Here is a 22,524-nt window from a genome sequence, read left to right on the forward strand (position 1 = left end):
TGTATTTGTACTTTGTAGTTTAAACTGGTCTACCCAGTTGAAAAAAAAAAAGTAAATATGTTAATTATTTGGGATATTGTAGAGAAAAAACATGTAACTTTTTATCGGTTTATTTTAATTTTTTTTCAAGTTTATTTCATAATTTTTATTTAATATTGTTGCCCTGAAAATAAACAGACGACCTACATAATAAAAATCTCATAAATTATTTTATATAAAAAAATTTACCTTATGTTTGACTGAACGAAGGAAGTTTTGTTTTCGAGAAAAAGAAAACTTAGCTATATATACGAATTACATCGAACTTCCAACATATCATAAAAGTCCAAACAAAGTGATCTTAATGGGCCACAGTTGGTTCAGTCCATGCTAAAAAACAGCTTCATTTCCATAGCCTGGTTTTAACTTGGAACAAGACTTTTAAATCCACACCAATCTCCACAAAATCAAAATTGATGTTAGTGATGGTCTTCCATATGAACCCCCGAGATTCCAAGTTTAAGTGGAATGAATTTGTGATTTCGGCTCGAAAGATGAAAGGATTTCACGAGTTGGCCAAATGATTGTAGGTGTCTTTTTTTTTTTGTACCTCCGCCATTACTTTTACAACTGTAAAATGTACGAAAAATCAGTTTCTAACCGAACCAGAGAAAAAAGATTGAGAATGAACTGGTTTAAAATAAGACCGGACCGAAAAAAGACCGGCCCGAGATCGGTCTGAAAAATACAAGCCCATTTTGAGACCAGTCTCAAAAAAGACAAAAGACATGACTTTTTCGAAACCGACACAAGACCAGTCTAAAATAACCCGCTAGCCAAAGTTTACAAAAATACCATTTTTGTGTTAATTACATAATTTTTAATCACAAATTATCTAACTTTTTTTTTCTTTTATTAAGACTTAAGTGTATCATTTTTAATAAAATGACGAAATTAAACCTAAAAGACGCACGAAAAGACCACGAAACCGGACTGAAAAAGATCGAGACCGGTAAAAAAGATCGGACCGAAAAGATACCGGTCAAGGACCGAACGGTTCCAAGACCAGCCCCAAAAAGATCGAACCGTTTCGAGACAGACCTGAGACTAGTCTAAGACTGCCAACGTGCGACTCTATTTGCAAATAATGCTAGGTTTGAAGCCGGTAAGCAATAGACTCCAAGACCTCCAAACTCTTTTAGTGAAATAATTTTGTTCCATGCAACCCAATTTATTTTTGTATGTTTTTCATTCCCATCCCATAAAAAGCTCATTCTTATTCCTTCTAGCTTGTCTATGACTTTCAACGGTGCTTTAAATAAAGAGAAATGGTACAAAGGGAGACTCCCAAGGAAGGATTGTATGAGATCAAGTCTCCCTCCAAATGATAACATCTTGAATTTCCAATCATAAAGTCTGAATTTAATTTTTTCTACAACCGACATCATTGTTCTTAGAAAAAAACATGATCTTGCTAGTCCTTAAGTTTTTGTGCCTTTTGGTCCCATATTCTTGGTATATATGAGTTTGGTTTAGTCTAGACCAAATGAGTTGTATTTCTAGATGTTTTTGAGTGTTTGTGGTCATAAAAACGTGATCTTGGTCCCTTTCTCCCATTCATGCAAGAGTTATAAAGCTTGGGTTTTGGGTAGAAAGTTAGGGTTTGGATTTTGAGCACTTCTAGTCATGCAAAGTCATAAAGATGGAAACTTTATGATTTGGGAGGTTATTTGGGACTAGATATGAGTTATGGACGTGAGTTCTTAATAGAATAAGCAATTATTGAGGAGAGTGAGAGCTGGTCGAGTATGCAGGACGTACCCAATGGTACACAACGCGTACTAGATGAAGGTCTCGTAACCAGGAAAGGACTTCACTACGCCATGCGTAGTGATTGAGTACACATGGCGTACTCATCTTGTGTTGACTATTTGACTTTTGACTTTGACCTTTGACCATGGATTTAACCATGTTTGACTTAAGGGTTTTTTTGATAATTTGAATAGTAGTTTGAGAGTACGTCCTTGTTTATTGTATATGTGATTTGTAGAGACAACATTTGGACTAATGATCTGTTCAACTATTTTTAAGACTGTGAGGTGAGTTTTCCTCAATGTACTTGTGGGTCAAAGACACCAATATCGGCCCCCTAGGTTATGTATCCTGGTTTAGGATGTTGCTAAGTTGTAGTAACATGTTAAGATCTGCATGATTATCTGTTTTTTGTTATATGTTTTATCTGTTGCATATGTCGACATAATGCGGTTGGGTTGAGGCAATAATGCTCTGTACGGAAGCCAACAAACCTGGGAGCAAGCCAGACATAAGATGTGGGCCGAAAAGGTAAGCCAAACTTATGTTGTGGGATCGGGAGCAAGCCAGACATAAGTTCAAGGCCGGAAAGGCAAGCCAAACTTATGTTGTAAGCTCGGGAGCAAGCCATACATAAGTTAAGGGCTGGCAAGGCAAGTCAGACTTATGTTGTGGGCTCAGGAAACAAGAGAGGTTAATTGGAGTAGAAGCCAAACGAAACGACGGTGTGCGAAAATTGAGAAGGAATTATGGGATGAATTACAGTGTAAGCAGTAGGGAGTGGGAGTGGATTCTTCTTCTTTTGAGTTGAGTTAAGATCATACTGAGATAATGAGCCTAGAGGCATTAGCCGACTCTCAGAATATTCCCGAGGGTTCTCAGGGTAAAGACAACCTTAAGGTGCTAACGGAGCTTCAACGGTCTTTTGAACAGGAAAATTGAGTCATCTTTTTTTATTTTTCCAAAATTTGTTGATTGCTCCATTCAAATTTTCAGTGGAAACTTATTTGTTAGACTACTAAAAGGAGGTCCTAAATTAGGAGAGTTTGCTTCTACATGGAAACGAAGATCTTCGAGAACTTATATTGGCCCGAGAACGATTTTTAAGAGGAAAATAAAAAATTAGTCTAATCTTCAAATCATTTGCCAAAAAATAGCAAAAACAAAAAAGAAGAAACAACCCAAATAACCATTGAACTTGCAGATGACCCTTATTGGGTTGGATTTCAGCTTATGTGTTGCGATTTTATCGTGGGCTAAGACCATAACATTTAATATCAGAGACTCTCCGATATAATACTACTAAAAGAAGCCTTAAATTTGGATAGTTTGCTTCTACACGGAAACAGTGGTCTTGGAGAACTCATATTGGACCGAAAATGTTTTTTTAGAGGAAATTTTTTTTAGCATAATCTTCTAATCATGTGCAAACAAATAGCCAAAAAAAAAACAAAAAAAAAAAGAAAAAAAAGAAAATGACCCAAACAACCAGTGAAATCGCAAATGAACCTTATTGGGTTGAGATTTAAACTCATGAGTTGTAATTTTATCGCAGGCCCAACCCATAACATTTAAGGTAGGAAAAAAATTATTCTCATTTTTTTCATTTTCAGTTGAGAGTCAAACAAAAAAAAGAATCATATGATAGCGGACAAAAACTCTTAATTTGTAATTTTTTTTTAATATTTATATAAGATAATCATAGATAAGTTATGTGTCAATTATGTGCGTTAAATTTTGTTTGATACATTCTTCTTTAAAGTTATAGGAAATCTCCTCATCTATGATTATACACGTGTCTCATAAGGTTATGTATTAATACTGAAAATCTCGAATGAGTTGGAAGAAATCACGAATGAAGTAGAGGAAATCTCGGATGAGTCAGAGGAAATCAAAGAATTTAGAAAAATCACAAATGCTTTCCTCTAACTTATATGAGATTAAAATTAGATGGTTTCATAAACATTAAACACCATTACATAAACATTGTTGATGCAGAAGATTATTTTTATTTGATTTTCAATTGAAAATGTAAAATTGAGGATAATTTTTTTCCAGCCTTAAATACAATGAGTGCATAGACTTGAGCCATGATGAAATCGCATGCCTAGAATTGCAACTCAATAAGGGCATATACAATTTCAATGGCTATTTGGATTATTTTTAACTTTTTTTTTTGTTATTTTTGACAAATGATTAAAAGATTACCCATGGCGAGTTCTCCGTACACCTGCGAAACTTTCTCCCTCTCTCTCTGCTCCATTACTCATGATTCCTCCCAATTCTTCGCTAAACGTTAGTCATTCATCTAAAAACAGACAAAACGAAATCTGAATATTGTCTCGGTTCACACATTTTCATAACGAATTCTCCTCATCAAACCTCAAACGAAGAAGAAATTTACGAAAAACATAACGCATCGAATTCATATACATCAATCGATGTGTAATTGAGGATTCAGGTGATTGAAATTTAAAAATGGCGGGAAACGATTGGATCAACAGTTACCTGGAAGCGATCCTGGATGTAGGTCCAGGGCTTGAAGACAAGAATTCGTCGTTGATGTTGAGGGAAAGAGGGAAATTCAGCCCCACTCGGTACTTTGTTGAAGAGGTTATAACGAAATTTGATGAGACCGATCTTCGTCGTTCTTGGGCTGTGGTAATGTAACCTAATTTTTTTTTTCTTCCATCATTTAATTCCGCATGACAGGAATTCAAGTTTGCGTAATGATTAATCTTCTCGATTTGATCCAATTTTGCATATAATCTCTGGTTTCACACAAACTTGATACAGTATTAATCAAGGGTAGATATTCTTAAGATTAATCCAGATATTTCTAGACTGTTCTTTTAACAATTTGAAAATCTAACTTGGAAGAATTTATCATCATCCTAATTTTAATATAAAGAAAGAAAGGCGATTTCTTGACTGAAGATGTTTGTTTTAAAGCGATTATGTAATGCTCAATTCAATCAGTTTTAATAATCAGCTCTAATAATATGTTGCTATGAATAGTGGCACCTTTATCGTTTGAAGTTTTAATAATCTATCTTTGATGATCTTATCTGTTTGATAAATTTTGATAATACGAGTGCATAGTAATGTTACTAAAGTTTTGATATTTAATTTCTCCAAATTTAATTAACTATTTGACATAAATAACCCAATACTTTTATCACTTTATGAATGGATAAAGTCATAAAATAAGTTATTTTTATATATTTCCAATAAATACCTTAATCATGTCTTTTGCTAAACAACAATTTGATAAACTTTAGTCATATCATCAATAATTTGGTTTAATACAATAATACCAGCTAAGTTCTTTGCAAAAAATATTATTTAAAATCACAATTGACAAAGTTTATTTATTATGGAGATGATAGTCGTCTTTTGTTGATTTTAACCCGATATTATTTTGTCAAATATCATAACCTTATGTTCCAAATATTCATAGGCCTCGTCCATTCGGGATTCACAAGAACGAAACACAAGATTAGAGAATATGTCTTGGAGGATTTGGAACTTAGCACGTAGGAAGAAACAGGTTTTCTTTATCAATCATTATCTGTTATTTAGATCAATGTCTATCCGAAGAAATGTTCTGTAGCATATACAAATATGCAACACAACATTTCCTTGTAACTCCTAAAAACTATATTCTAAAAGAAGATTGTTTTATTTTCTCTATGTGTAGCTAGGTGAAGAATCTCAAAATAGAATGAAACAAGAAAAGGGACAAACGAATGTAATTCTCAAACCGTTGCTTGCTGATATTTCGGAAGAGTTATCAGAAGGAGAGAAAGGAGATACAATAACCGAACTTTCACCAAAAGGCGTTAGCACTAAAGGTGGAATGAAAAGGATTAATTCGGTCGATGTGTTGAAAAACTTTGCTACTCAACAAAAGGAAAAGAAACTCTACATTGTATTAATAAGGCATGTATTTATTATTTTCTTTTCTAAAATATAAAACTCATATATTTTTCGTTCTAGTTTGTTGTATCTATTTTGTTAACCTATAACCAAAAATTTTACAGTCTTCACGGTCTCATTCGCGGTGAAAACATGGAGCTTGGTCGTGACTCTGATACAGGTGGTCAGGTAAACTTTACCGAACACTTTTATACAAATAAATTTTTTAACAGTTAACAACTATTTTTACTAATTGTTATTTTTGATTTGTTAGGTTAAGTATGTAGTAGAATTAGCAAGGGCATTAGGGGCAATGCAAGGGATTTATCGAGTAGATTTACTAACAAGACAAGTGTCAGCACCAGGCGTTGACTGGTCATACGGCGAACCAACAGAAATGTTAACTCCACTCAACGCCGACGACTATGAAACCGGCGAGAGCAGTGGGGCCTACATAATCCGAATACCCTTCGGTCCAAAAGACAAATACATCCCAAAAGAACACCTATGGCCCCACATTCCCGAATTCGTCGATGGCGCTTTAGCCTACATCTTACAGATGTCAAAAGTTTTAGCTGACCAAATCGGCGACGGAAAACCAGTCTGGCCGGCGTCAATTCACGGTCATTATGCCGACGCCGGAAACGCTGCTGCTCTTTTATCAGGCACTTTGAATGTTCCGATGCTGTTTACTGGTCATTCACTTGGTCGCGATAAACTTGAACAGATTTTGAAACAAGGACGACAATCGAAGGATGATATCAATACGACTTATAGGATAATGAGACGAATTGAAGCGGAGGAGATAGCTGTTGATTCATCGGAAGTGATTATTACTAGCACTAGACAAGAGATTGAAGAACAATGGGGTTTGTACGATGGGTTTGACCCTGTTTTGGAGAGAAAATTAAGAGCTAGGAACAGACGGAATGTGAGCTGTTTTGGGAGGTTCATGCCTCGTCCAGTCGTAAGTTTCTTATTACTCAAAACGATTCTGATTAACTCACTCGAATTTTGTTGATTAATTTTGCGTGATTAGCTCGAATTTTGCTGATTAATGTCACAGGTAATACCTCCGGGAATGGAGTTCAAGCATATTGTTTCACACAAAGATGATCCAGATGGAACTCCAGATCCACCTGTTTGGTCGGAGGTTTGTTAATGGCTAATAGTCGGAATCAATTTCTTATGCGACTGTGATTTGTGAAGAAGATGATGAAACATGAATGTCTGGTTTTCAATTTGACAGATAACGAGGTTCTTTAGTAATCCACGCAAACCGATTATCCTCGCTCTAGCCCGACCAGACCCGAAAAAGAACTTGACCACTTTGGTGAAAGCTTTTGGGGAGAATCGTTCATTGAGGGAGCTTGCAAATCTCGTATGTTTTCTCTGTTTAGCTCTCTGTTTATATGACGACGTTGGTTTCACTTTCATTTATTTTATGATTACTTTGCAGACATTGATAATGGGAAATCGTGATGGTATCGATGAAATGTCTCCCACAAATTCAGCGGTTTTACTTTCGATTTTGAAGTTGATTGACAAATACGATATGTATGGTCAAGTTTCATACCCAAAACACCATAAGCAATCCGAAGTTCCTGATATATATCGCCTAGCTGCAAGAACCAAGGTATTGTGTTTCTACTTTCTATGATTATGAAACTTCTACTTGTACCTCACATTGTTAGCTTCTGTGTATTCGATTTTAGGGTGTGTTCATCAATCCAGCGTTCATCGAACCATTTGGTCTCACTCTGATAGAGGCAGCAGCGTATGGTTTACCAATGGTAGCGACTAAGAATGGAGGTCCTGTTGATATTCAGAAGGTTCTTGATAACGGATTGCTAATCGATCCACACAATCAGCAATCCATAGCAGACGCGCTTTTGAAGCTTGTAGCAGATAAACATCTATGGGCGAGATGCAAACACAACGGACTCAAAAACATTCATCTCTTCTCATGGCCGGAGCATTGCAAGAATTATCTAGCTCGCATCGCTTGTTGCAGACCAAGGCATCCACAATGGGAAAGCTGCGCAGTAGGATACGAATACTCAGAATCACAATCACCTGAAGATTCACTACGAGATCTAAACGATTTGAAGATTTCATTAGATGGAGTGATAAATGATCAAGGAATTCTCGACATCTATCAGAAAGCCGACGTGAATTCCCCAACATTCAAGCGAAAATTAAGCATCGGGAAAAAACTAGAAAGTTTGACCAAATTATCAGCCAAACTCGAGAAATCCGCTGCACATAAAGCCGAAACCCTAGCAAAAATCGCGTCTCAAGACAAATTCGAGTTTCCAGGATTAAGAAGGAAGAAATCGTTCATCGTTGTGGCTGTAGATTCCGGAATGACTAAAGAATTTCTGGAGATTACAAAGATGATGATTGAGATTGCGAGAGTGGAAAAGGGAGAATTCGTAGGATTGATATTATCAACAGCTGCATCGATATCTGAAATACATTCGTTTCTACAATCTGGTAAAATTGATCCATTGGAATTCGATGCTTTTATTTGCAACAGTGGTAGCGAGATCTACTATCCATTATCGTCATCGGGATTTGAAGGGAGTCCTAAGGAGCTTCCGTTTGAGTTGGATTCTGAATACACTTCGCATATTGATTATCGTTGGGGAGGAGAACAGTTGATGAACACTTTACTTCACTGGGCTTCCGCCATTAGAGAACGGAAGAAAGATAAAGAACTGGTTATCCCATGCGATTCAGGATCCATACATTGTTTTACATTCAGTATCAAAGATTCAGATCCCGTAAGTTATCATTCTCTCATCAGATATTACAAATTTTTATGTCATTTTTATTATTTTGTTTTTTGTTTTTTGTTTTTTTACAGTTACCACCAATAAAAGACTTACGTGAGTTTTTAAGAAAGCAAGTTCTTCGTTGCCAGGCTATTTATTGCCAAAATGGTACCAAATTGAACGTCATACCTTTAGTTGCTTCTCGAGCCCAAGCCCTAAGGTATATATTTGATTTACAATTTAGTATAAACTTTGTTAATGTTATTATAAATTTATAATTGTCATTTTGTTTTCAGGTATTTGTACGTTAGATGGGGGGTAAATTTGTCAAACACAGTAGTTATTGTGGGAGAATATGGGGATACTGATTATGAATGTTTACGTGGTGGAATACATAAAACATTGGTACTAAAAGGAGTATGCAATGAAGCTAAAAAGCTTCATATCAATAGAAGCTATCCTCTTGAACATGTAATTACATGTGAAGGTCCTAATATCATTCAAGTTGAGGAATGCAACAAGAATCAAGTAAATGAAGCAATTATGAAAGTAGGAGTTTTGAAAGTGTAGTTTTTGACTCATATGTTTCCAAATGAAAATTGTTGCATGAAGGTTCTCATAGTATAGTGCATATAAAATGAGGTTATTTGTTAACTGGATTTTTTTTGTTTGATTGATTATAAACGTATAAATAGGTTGTTAATGGTGGATTTTGTAACTAGGTTCTTAGAAATGGATTATTTTCATTTATAAATTCAAAGTACATTATATTTACGGTGTAATCTTTGTTTCGTATTTGAAAAAGTTAAATTAACAATGTATTATCGGGTTTAGCGTAGGCATGCCAAAACCATGTTTTTCATTATTTTAAACGTTGTTTGTTTTTAAGAGGTAAAACGCCTTTACTATGTGGATCACATCTACAAAATAAGAGGTGAATTAAACCGTCTGCAACAGGAAGACAATTTGTTTTTTTAAGGTCTGCAAACTGCTAAAATATTGAAGCTTAAAAAAATTGATTTTTTAAACTTAAAAGACTTTTTTTTGGCAATTCTTGTTTAACAACATTGAAATTTAATCCATACATCCACTATACCAAATGTTTTTTAAAAGATTTATTTCATATTTTGCATTAACTGCTCAACAAATCATATCGTAAATAAACCATATTTTGCATTAGTAAATGAAACCTTAAATTACGTAATAATATTAAATATATCAAATGCCACTTAAATAGAACCTGCAAATGTCTATGAGTAAAATGACTATTTTACCCCTGACAACTCCTCGAGCTATTAGAACGAAAATAACACTCAATCAATACTTGGGTTCCAATCAATATCCAATATCCCATACATGGGGTAAAATGACCATTTTACCCATGGCCTAATTTGATCCATAAATTAAGGCCCAAATCCACAATATAAAAGGCCCAATCCTAACTATTCAACCAACGTCCAAATGGCCTACTCATGTCCCAATTTTCCAAATTGGGCACAAATCCCTCCAATGGGCCTTACCCTAAAGCCCAATCATTCCTTTGGCCCAAAACCTGCTTTCAGAAGGCCCAATAAGTCCCACAACAACGAAGTCTAAGATATGGCCCAAACTGAGGCCCAAAGCAACACTAAGCCCACTGCCTGAGTACGCGGGGCGTACTCAGCTGTACGCTGAGCGTACACGCTGCATGGCTTGTACGCTGTTAGGCGTGTCAGACCCAACAAATAATAGGGGTACGATATACTTCAAAATAATCCGACTATATTGCACTAGAAAGGTAGTACAAGGCAAGTAGGGTCGATCCACAGAGACACGAGACAATCAGTCTATACCTGTTTTGCGTAAGGTATTTGTTCACAAAAGATTAAGAGGGGGGGTTTTGAATGCAATGATTAAACAAACAAATTTAAAACACGAGTAAACAGCTAAACGAATGAATTAAGTTCAGATTTTTGTAAGGACTCCAACTTCATGTATGACAATCCAGCAATGTGAATCAAAGATGACAAGACATTTGTTTCATTCTATCTAAGTTTGTACTTGAAAGTGTTAACAAGCTCTAACACTTTCCATTCACCACATTAATCAATCAAAACAAGCTCTTTGATTCATCCTAACCTTGCTAACCTAATCTAAACAAGCTCTTAGAATTAGATTAAAAGATTGCATTAAGCTTATTGTGAATGTTCCCAACAACACCCAATACTCCTCACAAGCTCGGGAGCGTAAGAATGTGTGAAAAGATTTACACTAAATTCATTCATAAGAAATTAATTTAATGCTTGTTACTTAGTTCAATTCACAAAACAATTACGGATTTTGCAAAATGAATAACTTGAATGACCTAACCCTAATTCAAATGGCCAATAAGAATCATTATTAGAATCAAACATTCGATTGAAATAAAATCAGTTTCACTAGATAGAAATTAAACACAAAAATCAGGTCATATGATTTGATTCACAACCAAAAAGTCAAAACATGAAATTGGAGAAGTTAGGGTTCTAGCCACACATGGCTAGAACAAGATTAACAAGTTTAAAAGATGAAATTAAGTGCTAAAGTGCTTACAAAGAAAAAATTAAAATGTTCCCAATGATTAACGGACAAACCCTTGCTAAAACCCTTGAATTATCCTCTCCAAAAGTGCTCTGGTGTGTTCTGTTCTCTCCCAAAATGACCTCATTCTCGACATAAGGAAAATAGGAAAAACTGCCAAAAAACAGTTTTTAAGTCGAACACGGCCCGTGTCGATATAGAGTAAATCAACACGGGTCGTGTTAAGTGAAAACACACCCTTTAATCCTCGATTCCAACTCTAAAGTATGATGCTAACAAATGTTCATCTGGACCAACACACCCCGTGTCCAAATAGCCTAGATGAACACGGGTCGTGTTCAGTGAGGTCAAAATGCCTGGAATGGTCAAACACGCCCCGTGTTAGATTTCTAGGCCAAACCCAACACGCCCCGTGTTGCCCTCTGACTTCGAGTCCAAACTTGATTTTCTCAATTCTTCTGTTCTACGCCCGATCATCCCGCAATCTTCACCAATGCACCCCGGCACCTCCAAAAGCGCGCTCCAACCTCCGGTTTACCTGAAAGAGACATGAAAGTGTGCAAATAAGGTTGTTCTAGAGACTAACATGAATATGATAATAATGCAAGAATAATGAAATATAACTAAGCTAAATACATGCATAAAAAGGACTAAAAGTCGTGCAAAAAGGTGCACAAAATGCACCTAACAAATCTCCCCAAGCTTAGACCTTTCTTGTCCTCAAGAAAGAACAAGAAACAGATAAAACAGGACGATTTCTAGATGACAAAAAGAAAATTAGAACAAAAAGGGACGGGAAGGTCCTAAGGACTAGGAATGAATGCATACAATGCAAACCATGAAAAAGGAAAAGAAAAATATGTACAGAAGCACTAAAGAAACAAAATGTATCAAAAAGAAATTTAAGGCACAAGTAAATAATCTATATAAGTACGATCAAACTTTACATCAATATGGCTCCAATCATTAATACCTAGGAAACCATCCTGCTTCCTTCCATATATCACAGACTCCCAAAGTGAGGAAGACCCGAAACGGTGTAACCCAATAATCCAACCCTAGTTTTATTAAAACTTTATACCTTACTAAGCTTTATGGGCGAAAATAACATAGTTCGGATCTCATGTCCTTAAGACTAGATGGCCAAGAATCAGAATCGACGCATCCTTAAGAACCCGTCACGACGAATCAGCTTTCGCTGAAACAGTGAGCCCACCCGAAGGGGCCCAGCTCCTATGCTTTCACTTTTTCGAGAGCCACAAGTATCATATCACACAGTTCTTCATTCGCTAGATTTGACTTTGAATTGACTTTTGATTTGATTGAACTTTGATTTATACTTCGTTTTGAACTTGGATTCTTCAATCTTCATTTTTGGAATTTCTTGAGATTTCTTCGTTTTGGCACTTGAAATTCTGATTTGGGTACTAGATATGACAGTTGTACCCTTCCTTCTTTCTTGACTGTGTGGATCTGATACTTAAGCTCTCTGTTACCGCGGGGGTAACGCGTGTCAACAAATAGGTCCGTGTTCTGTGGGTCCAGAGTTGTCGATAAAGATTCTTTTTATACATTCAGAAGCAAATCATCCTAAAACTGTTATTACCGCCCAAAAAACGTTTCAATATAAATTCTTTTTATTATCTAAGGCTAGGGTCTCGAATTACGGTGTTTGGGTCCCCTAGTTATGACAGCTGATTCTACACTTCCGGTAACTATCCGGTTGCTTCGGTATTTTTTTTTCATTTTGATTTTTCGTTTTCCCACTTCATGGAGCACTTGTATATAAAGAGTGTCATCATCTCGTACACTTTTTTTTTATGAATATGCATGCAAATGATGAAATGCAAAAACTTGAAATAAAAATAAAAATAAAAATGTTTTTGGGTTTTATAAATGCAGAATGAAAGAAAAAGGAATATATATATATATATATATATATATATATATATATATATATATATATATATATATATATAATGATGCATATGAACCTAATGTGACTCTACCCCTCCCCAAGCTTAAAGATAAGCATCGTCCCCGATGCTTGAAGAGGGCGGAACAACCTAAAACGGAGGAGGAGGAGGAGGAGGATAATAACCGGAATTTCGGGTCCAAGCCCAAAAATCTTCCTCATGTTTGCGTTGACACTCTTGATCCCGAGCGTACTTGGTAGTGAAGGAAGAGAAACTCTGAGTGAGGCTTGCAATATCTTGCTGGTAGGTGTCGATGCGGGTATGGATGGACTGGAATTCATCCATATACTGTTGATGATAAGACGGGGGCGCAGCATAATGGGATGAGCTGGCACCACCGGTGGGAGGAGCATGGTGGGGCTCCTCCTCCTCTTTATCATCATCATCACCGCCTTCCTCGTTTTCTTCACTTTGCTCATCTACCTCAGTGGAGTATAAGTGAGGTAAGATGTATGGCATGATTTGCCAATCGGTCATGTGAATGGGGTTTCGGAGATCAAGAATGCCTTTGTTTTCTAGTGTGATGAGGAGCTTTGGATCATGATTTTGACCCACGGTCCAGTGGTATGTGCCATCCGCTGCCGAACAGAATAGTCGCATGGACTCAAGGACAGCAGTGGTGAGATAAGGCTCACCCGGCAGTGGCTGGTGGGGACCGGGGTATGCGGCTCGGACTTGGGCGCTCTTGGCGAGCATGCTGACAATACCCCCGCAATAAATCCTTCCCGATCGGGATGTGCTCAGGCGGATGAGTTTGTGGCAAAAAAATTAACCATAATGAGGAACGAGGTTGTCCTCGGGATGAGCCATTGCATAAAGGATTTTGAGCTCTAGCGCGTTGATGGTGCTTTGCTCCTCTCTAGGGGCGACGAGCGAAGCAATGATTCTATGGGCCACCTTCATCACGGGATGGATAAGTGATGAGGCTTTAGCAGCGCTAGAGACGTATGGGTGTAAATGGGTGAGTTGGGTCCACCATGTCAAATCAAAGTATCCTTGAATTGGGTCAGTGGGGCCAAATGTGTTTTCAGTTGGGGCCCCAACAATGACATTAATTTGATCTAAGGAAATCTCATAATCTTGATTCATGAGACGGAAGTAGAGGATCCCATGGTCCAAATAAACTGAGGATAGAAACTCAGTTGTTGGGACTTTGTAACTCAGTTCGTGGACCCTCAATAACCCGTGCCATCCTATGTTGCGAAACAGGGTTTGGACTTGTTTATAAATGTGCAATTCTTTAAGGGATGGCACATGCGCAAACTTTTGGATGGCATGACCCCGCTGAAGGAATGCCTCAAATTTGCCCTCATGAATTGGGCCAAGACACACGACACCACCATGAGCAGGGTTGGGTGGTGGTGATGGGGACCTAGGTGGAGGTGATGGGGATGGGGACCTAGGCCTACTACGGCGGGCGGATGATTTGGTGCGTCTAAGACTTTTAGAAGGTTCACCTTCCATAGTCAATTTGGGACAAATTAAAAATCAACCGGTCAATAAGTCAAAAGAAGTCAACTGTTGACGGGTCCAGTCAACACGAATTCAACCACCAAAATTTCGCGGGAAATTTGGTTTTGAATGATTTCCTATTGAGAATCAAGTCCAATTTGACCACAATTTCAAGCAATTTGACTCAAGAACACAAATCTCACAAGTGAAGAGTTGGAAGGAATTTACCGAATCGTGTGTGGGATTGTGTTGTTCTTGATGTGAAAGACCTTCTTCAACCTCCCCAAGCTTGCCCTTTTGAAGATTTAGACACAAAAACACCAAAATCATATGATATTTTCGGACCTAGGATTTGTCAAAACCCCTAAATCCACCATTAGAATGCAAGAAAATGATGTTTAGGATGGAGAAGATGAAGTATAGATGATAAAAATCAAACCTTTTTGGAGATGCAAGCCAAAATCTTGTAGAAATTAAAAGGTTTTGATGAAAATCGGACCTAGGGTTTTTGTTGGGAGAGAGGGGCTGTTATGAAGTGATTGTGGGGGTAAATGAGGTAAAGTCCCGATTTTTTTCATTAAAAACCACCAGGCCTGCTGCGCGAACACGACCCGTGTTCCCACAGGCCAAATTGACACGCCCCGTGTTGGGGGGTTTTATGCTGACTGAAGCACAAACACGACCCGTGTTGAGCATAAGGCAAAACTCAACATGACCCGTGTTGCTCTCTGTATGGGTCAAGGTCATTTTTTTTATGAACACGACCCGTGTTCACTTTGGGCCAAAATCCAACACGACTCGTGTTGGTCTCTGGATGAAAAATGGTATATTTTTTCATGAACACGACCCGTGTTCAATTTAGGCCAAGTTGCACACGACCCGTGTTGGGCTCTGGATGCTATTCCCCACTTTTTTGAACTTAAAAATTCCCTCTCATTAAAATGAAATGCTTTTGCATCCCAAGGTCCGTTTTTTGGTTTGAAAACAATGACAAAACACATTTGGAACATTAAAAACCATAAAAATGCAAAGAACGAAATGTTTTAAAGAAAAATGACGAAAATACCCCCGGGTTGCCTCCCGGTTAGCTGCCCTTGTTTTAAGTCGTTGGCTCGACTTTGCCCCCGAATATGCTTCAGTCTTGGTACGTGGGGTTCTCCAACACATCAACCTCCTCATTCTTCACCTCGAATCCTTCATAAAACGGCTTCAATCTATGACCATTAACCTTGAATGTTTTACCGGTTTTCTTGCTCGTGATTTCTACCGCACCATGGTCAAATACCCTTGTGACCACGAAAGGACCAACCCATCTTGATCTTAACTTCCCTGGAATTAACTTGAACCTTGAGTGGTAAAGAAGCACCTTTTGTCCTTACACAAAAGTCTTCCGGGAGATCATTTTGTCATGGTACGCTTTTGTCTTCTCTTTATAAATCATGTTGCTTTCGTACGCATCATTCCGAATCTCCTCTAACTCTTGAATGTCTAGCTTCCTTTTGTTTCCCACTTCATCTTCATTCATATTGAATTTCTTTATAGCCCAAAAAGCTTTATGTTCAAGTTCAACCGGAAGATGGCATGCTTTTCCAAACACCAACCTATATGGGGACATACCAATGGGGGTTTTAAAGGCAGTACGGTATGCCCATAAGGCATCATCTAGCCTTATGCTCCAATCTTTGCGGTTTGGGTTGACCGTTTTCTCCAAGATGCTTTTGATTTGCCTGTTTGAGATCTCGGCTTGTCCATTGGTTTGGGGGTGTAAAACTGTTGAGACTTTGTGTGTCACCCCATACTTCTTCAAAAAAGCTTCGAGCATCCTATTGCAGAAGTGGGTCCCGCGGTCACTTATGAGCGCCTTTGGTGTGCCAAACCGTGAGAAAATCTGTACCTTAAGAAAATCTACCACAACTTTGGAATCATTAGTACGGGTGGCCTTAGCCTCCACCCATTTGGACACATAGTCCACCGCCAATAAAATGTATGAACAACCAAAAGAGGGCGGAAATGGTCCCATAAAGTCAATACCCCATACATCAAATATCTCACACACTAAAATGGGAGTAAGGGGCATTTGATTCCTAGAGCTTAAAGACCCGGATTTTTGGCACTTTTCGCAATGTGCACAAAACATATAAGAATCATGAAATATAGAAGGCCAAAAGAATCCGCTATCTAGAACTTTCCTAGCTGTCCTTTGGGGTCCAAAGTGACCACCACAAGCATAAGAATGGCAAAAATTAAGGATATATTGTACCTCTTTTTGCTCGACACACCTTCGGATCATTTGATCTGCACAGTACTTCCAAAGGTACGGCTCGTCCCATATGTATCGTTTGGCTTCCTTCTTGATTTTATCTTTTTGCCAACGGGATGAATCTGGGGGAAATTGACTTGTGACCAAATAATTGACGACATCTGCATACCATGGTGCTTCTTTGGCTGCAAATAGATGCTCGTCTGGAAATGTGTCACAGATTGGTATACCATCTTCGGGTGATACAGTGCGGCTTAGATGATCCGCAACTAAATTCTACTTTCCACTCTTGTCTTTGATCTCAATATCGAACGCTTGCAAAAGCAGCATCCACCGTATTAACCTCGGCTTCAAATCTTTCTTTGTAAGTAAGTGCTTTATGGCTGCATGGTCCGAAAATATTATCACTTTAGTTCCAAGGAGGTACTGTCGGAACTTCTCTAAAGCAAAGACAATAGCAAGCAACTCTTTCTCTGTTGTGGTGTAGTTGCCTTGTGCACTATCAAGGGTCTTTGATGCATAGTAGATGACATGATGTGCTCGGTCAACCTTTTGTCCCAAAACCGCCCCAATCGCGGTATTGCTAGCATCGCACATGAACTCGAACGAAAGATCCCAATTTGGCGGTTGAATAATGGGGGCGGATGTCAACAAGTCTTTCAAACGATCAAATGCCTTCTTACATTCATCACCAAACTCAAAATCAACCTCCTTTTGTAGAAGTCGACACATCGGCACCGTGATTTTGGAAAAATCCTTAATAAACCGCCGATAAAAACCTGCATGACCAAGAAAAGAACGCACTTCCCGAACATTTGTCGGGTATGGTAAGCTCTTAATAACATCAATTTTGGCCTTGTCAACTTCTAAACCTTTTTGGGACACCACATGTCCAAGTATCAAGCCTTTGTCAACCATAAAATGACATTTTTCATAATTGAGGACTAAATTTGTGTCAATGCACCTTTGTAAGATTTTGGTGAGATTTTGCAAACATTCCTTAAAAGAATTTCCATAAACAGTAAAATCGTCCATGAAAACCTCTATGATATTTTCGACATATTCTGAAAATATGCTCACCATACATCTTTGGAAAGTCGCTGGTGCATTGCACAAGCCGAAAGGCATGCGTCTATATGCAAAGGTGCCAAAAGGACATGTAAATGTGGTTTTCTCTTGGTCTTTCGGGGCAACCGGAATTTGGTGAAAACCAGAAAAACCATCAAGGCAGCAATAATGAGATTTCCCAGCTAATCTTTCGAGCATTTGATCAATAAATGGCAAAGGGAAGTGGTCTTTGCGTGTGGAAGCATTCAACCTCCTATAATCGATACAAACCCTCCACCCGTTTGGCACACGGGTGGGTACCAATTCCCCTTCGGAGTTTTTAACAACAGTGACTCCGGCCTTTTTCGGGACAACTTGCACGGGACTTACCCACTTACTATCAGAAATGGGATAGATTACACCTGCATTCAAGAGCTTCATGATCTCTTTTTTCACTACCTCCATCATAGGTGGATTCAACCTCCTTTGGGCTTCACGGGTTAGCTTGAAGTCCTCTTCCATCAGTATTTTGTGCATGCATAATGATGGACTCAACCCTTTTATGTCTGCAATGGTCCAACCAATAGCCTCCTTGTATTTCTTTAAAATTCCAACCAACTCTTTTTCTTCTTCTCGTGCTAGCTTGGTTGAAATTATCACCGGTAATGTCTCTTCCTCTCCAAGATAAGCATACTTGAGATGGTCGGGAAGAGCCTTCAACTCAAGAGTCGGTGGTTGTACTATGGATGGGAGAAGTTTCGGATTGGAACTTTTTAGCTTCATGTGGGGCGGTTCAACTCTCATGGGTTGTGCTTTTTCCAAGGAATTGATTACTTCAATCAATTCATCCTCCAATGTGTACTTGTCAGCCAAATTCTTAATCCCTGTCTCATCAAAGTGTTTGCTCAAGATGGTGGTTAGCACATCGTGGCTTGACATCTCAAAGAAATCATTAGTACATGTATCAATAACATCTATGAAGTTTAAAGAATGAATATCACTAGGATAACGCATGGCTTCAAAGATATTAAAGTTAATCACCTCACCATCGAACTCTATAGACAAAGTACCATTGGCTACATCTATTTTTGTTTTTGAGGTACTGATAAAAGGTCTCCCCAAAAGGATGGAGTTCGATTGTGGGGTGTTTTCATCACCCATATCCAAAACATAAAAGTCAGCGGGAAATACAAGTTCGTTAACTTGCACTAACACGTCCTCCAATACACCTTTCAGGTGTACCAAAGACCGGTCGGCAAGTTGAATGACAACTCCGGTTTTTGATAAAAGACCAATTCCCATTGTCTTATAGCTTGAATAAGGTAAAACATTGATTGATGCTCCATGATCAAGCATGGCACGTGGTACAAAAAGGTTACCCATTTTACAAGGAACCGTGAGAACACCCGGGTCCTTGCATTTTTTTGGTGGCCGCTTTTGTAACACGGCTGAGACATTTTCACCAACTTTCACAGTTTGATTTCCTTTAAGCTTTTTCTTAGATGTGCAAAGCTCATTGAGGAACTTAGCATATCTAGGAATCTGTGTAATAGCATCTAAAAGAGGGATATTGATTTCAACCTTTCGAAACATGGCCATGATTTCATCATCTTCCCGCTCTCTTTTGGTGCTTGCCAACCTTGAAGGAAATGGAGCTGGTGTGACTTTCACTTCGGTCTCTATGGGCTTCTTTGACTTGGAAGTACTTTTCCTTTCCTCTTCTTTGATAGCTTCTTCCACCTCTATCTCTTTCTCTTCCTCTTCTTCATCCGGCATTCTTGGACCTTCATAGCTTTTCCCACCTCTTAAAGTAATGGCACAAGCATTGTGTTTCGGGTTCTTCTCCGTTTGAGATGGTAGCTTGCCTTGTGATTCCATCTTACTTATGGATTGAGCAAGTTGTGACACTTGTTGCTCCAAGCTTTTTATGCTTGCCTTGGTTTCTTGTTGGAAGCTTTGAGTGCTTATGGCAAGGCTTTTGACAATATCTTCTAGTGACATGTTTGAAGAACCTGCTTGTGGAGGTGGTTGTTGTGGATGCCTTGGCTGGTAATTGTGAGGTTAGAAGGGTGGTCTTTGTTGATTTTGAGGAAATGGTGGTCTTTGCTGGCATTGATGTGATTGATTTGACTGATAATTTCCTTGTTGATTTCCTCCCCAACCCTGATTATTGTTCCATCTCTGATCACCTCGTGGTTGCTCATAACCTCTCTGATTTGACCCGGAATAGCCTCCCACGACTTTTGCTTCTTCATAATCTTCCTCTTGAAGTTGTGGGTACATATCGGTCGGATGCCCCACTTGAGTGCAAATACCGCAAGGGCGGGGTGTGGGCTGCACACCTTTGTCTTTGGCCAGCATCATTACTACTTTTGTGAGCTCGGACAATTGAGCTTCAATTTGAGGAGTTTGGACCTCCTTTACACCTCGGGGTGCATTCGTGTACCATTCTTCATCATGGCTTGAATGTTTGGAATCTTCAGCCATGTTCTTGATTAGATTGCGGATTTCGGTTGGAGTCTTATCGGGTAAAGATCCGCCACTAGAAGCATTGAGAAGTCTTCTTTTCATTGGGGGTCATGCCTTCAATGAAGTACTGTAGGAGTTGATACTCGGTAATCCCGTGCTTTGGACAACGGGCACATAGTTTCTTAAATCTTTCCCAATATGTGTGGAAAGCTTCTCTTTTGTGTTGCTTTATCCCGATAATTTCCCTCCATAGGGCTGAAGCTTTCATTTCGGGAAAGTACTTATCCAAGAACAACCGTGCAAGGTCTACCCAAGTAGTCACCGTCCCCGGTGGGAGATCATAGAGCCAGTCTTTGGCTGCGTCTTGCACTGCAAAGGGGAATGCCCTAAGCTTGATCTGATCCTCTGTGACATTGTGTGGTTTCATACCCACACATACTACATGGAACTATGTGAGAAACTTGTGAGGATCTTCATTTTCCAGGCCCCTAAATGTTGGGAGTAAGTGAATGAGGCCGGATTTTAGTTCTAAGTTGGTGGCGGCTGGGTATGTGATGCAAAGAGGTTGTTGAGTAACCTCTTGTCTTGACCATTGACGGAGAGTTTGTTCGGGTGGTGGGTTTGGAGGACCTCGATTCCCTTCAGGGTTGTCTGCCATGGCTTGAGAAGTTGGTGAAGTTTCTGTAGGTCAAGTGTTTAGGATATTATGAACAGGTGAAGAGGGTGGAGTGGTATTTATGGGTGAGGATGGTTGTGGTGAGAGTGATGAACTTTCTGTTTCTGAGGCTGATACACTTGAGAGGGGTATATCCTCCCAAATGTTGATGACTAGGGGAGTAGATGATGAAGAAGTACCGGAAACCAGTTGCCTCTTACGAAGCTTGGCTTGCTTCCTTAACTTCTTTGCAATCCTTTCTATCTCCGAGTCAATTGGCAGTGGTGTACCTGTACGAAAAGATATAGGCATAAACAATTAGTAACACCGTGTCCCCGGCAACGGCGCCAATTTGTTAGGCGTGTCAGACCCAACAAATAATAGGGGTACGATATACTCCAAAATAATCCCACTATATTGCACTAGAAAGGTAGTACAAGGCAAGTAGGGTCGATCCACAGAGACACGGGACAATCAGTCTATACCTGTTTTGCGTAAGGTATTTGTTCACAAAAGATTAAGAGGGGGGGGTTTGAATGCAATGATTAAACAAACAAATTTAAAACACGAGTAAACAGCTAAACGAATGAATTAAGTTCAGATTTTTGTAAGGACTCCAACTTCATGTATGACAATCCAGCAATGTGAATCAAAGATGACAAGACATTTGTTTCATTCTATCTAAGTTGGTACTTGAAAGTGTTAACAAGCTCTAACACTTTCCATTCACCACATTAATCAATCAAAACAAGCTCTTTGATTAATCCTAACCTTGCTAACCTAATCTAAACAAGCTCTTAGAATTAGATTAAAAGATTGCATTAAGCTTATTGTGAATGTTCCCAACAACACCCAATACTCCTCACAAGCTCGGGAGCGTAAGAATGTGTGAAAAGATTTACACTAAATTCATTCATAAGAAATCAATTTAATGCTTGTTACTTAGTTCAATTCACAAAACAATTACGGATTTTGCAAAATGAATAACTTGAATGACCTAACCCTAATTCAAATGGCCAATAAGAATCATTATTAGAATCAAACATTCGATTGAAATAAAATCAGTTTCACTAGATAGAAATTAAACACAAACATCAGGTCATATGATTTGATTCACAACCAAAAAGTCAAAACATGAAATTGGAGAAGTTAGGGTTCTAGCTACACATGGCTAGAACAAGATTAACAAGTTTAAAAGATGAAATTAAGTGCTAAAGTTCTTACAAAGAAAAAATTAAAATGTTTCCCAATGATTAACGGACAAACCCTTGCTAAAACCCTTGAATTCTCCTCTCCAAAAGTGCTCTGGTGTGTTCTATTCTCTCCCAAAATGACCCCATTCTCGACATAAGGAAAATAGGAAAAACTGCAAAAAAGCAGTTTTTAAGTCGAACACGGCCCGTGTCGATATAGAGTAAATCAACATGGGTCGTGTTAAGTGAAAACACACCCTTCAATCCTCGATTCCAACTCTAAAGTATGATGCTAAAAAATGTTCATCTGGAGCAACACGCCCCGTGTGCAAATAGCCTAAATGAACACGGGTCGTGTTCAGTGAGGTCAAAATGCCTGGAATGGTCAAACACGCCCCGTGTTGGATTTCTAGGCCAAACCCAACAC

General features: G+C 38.6%; 1 protein-coding gene across 2 annotated transcripts; it reads left to right on the plus strand.

Annotated features, from left to right (window-relative positions):
• Window positions 1-4,007: 4,007 nt before the first annotated feature.
• LOC145120883 (putative sucrose-phosphate synthase 1) lies at window positions 4,008-9,189 on the plus strand. 2 transcript variants are annotated; one of them, XM_079056672.1, is made up of 11 exons: window positions 4,010-4,452; window positions 5,252-5,341; window positions 5,492-5,733; window positions 5,835-5,898; window positions 5,984-6,676; window positions 6,776-6,862; window positions 6,959-7,090; window positions 7,169-7,345; window positions 7,425-8,495; window positions 8,579-8,706; window positions 8,783-9,189. In XM_079056672.1, the coding sequence occupies exons 1-11, from the start codon at window positions 4,270-4,272 to the stop codon at window positions 9,054-9,056; spliced, it is 3,141 nt and encodes a 1,046-aa protein (XP_078912798.1). In that variant the 5' UTR covers window positions 4,010-4,269; the 3' UTR covers window positions 9,057-9,189. The 2 variants fall into 2 exon arrangements, with proteins under 2 accessions (XP_078912797.1, XP_078912798.1); XM_079056671.1 differs by having other exon boundaries at window positions 4,008-4,452; window positions 6,959-7,345.
• The last annotated feature ends 13,335 nt before the right edge of the window (window positions 9,190-22,524 follow it).

The sequence above is a fragment of the Lactuca virosa genome, chromosome 6 (assembly GCF_052849685.1).
Source record: "Lactuca virosa cultivar CGN04683 chromosome 6, Lactuca_virosa_CGN04683_v6, whole genome shotgun sequence".
In the NCBI taxonomy this organism is placed as follows: Eukaryota; Viridiplantae; Streptophyta; class Magnoliopsida; order Asterales; family Asteraceae; genus Lactuca; species Lactuca virosa.

Excerpts from the sequence above, each read along its gene's own strand:
- LOC145120883 (XM_079056671.1), top strand. The coding sequence starts at position 4,270 with ATGGCGGGAAACGATTGGATCAACAGTTACCTGGAAGCGATCCTGGAT. Across the intron at positions 4,453-5,251 it reads TTCGTCGTTCTTGGGCTGTG|GCCTCGTCCATTCGGGATTC; the intron begins GTAATGTAACCT and ends AAATATTCATAG. Across the intron at positions 5,342-5,491 it reads TAGCACGTAGGAAGAAACAG|CTAGGTGAAGAATCTCAAAA; the intron begins GTTTTCTTTATC and ends CTCTATGTGTAG.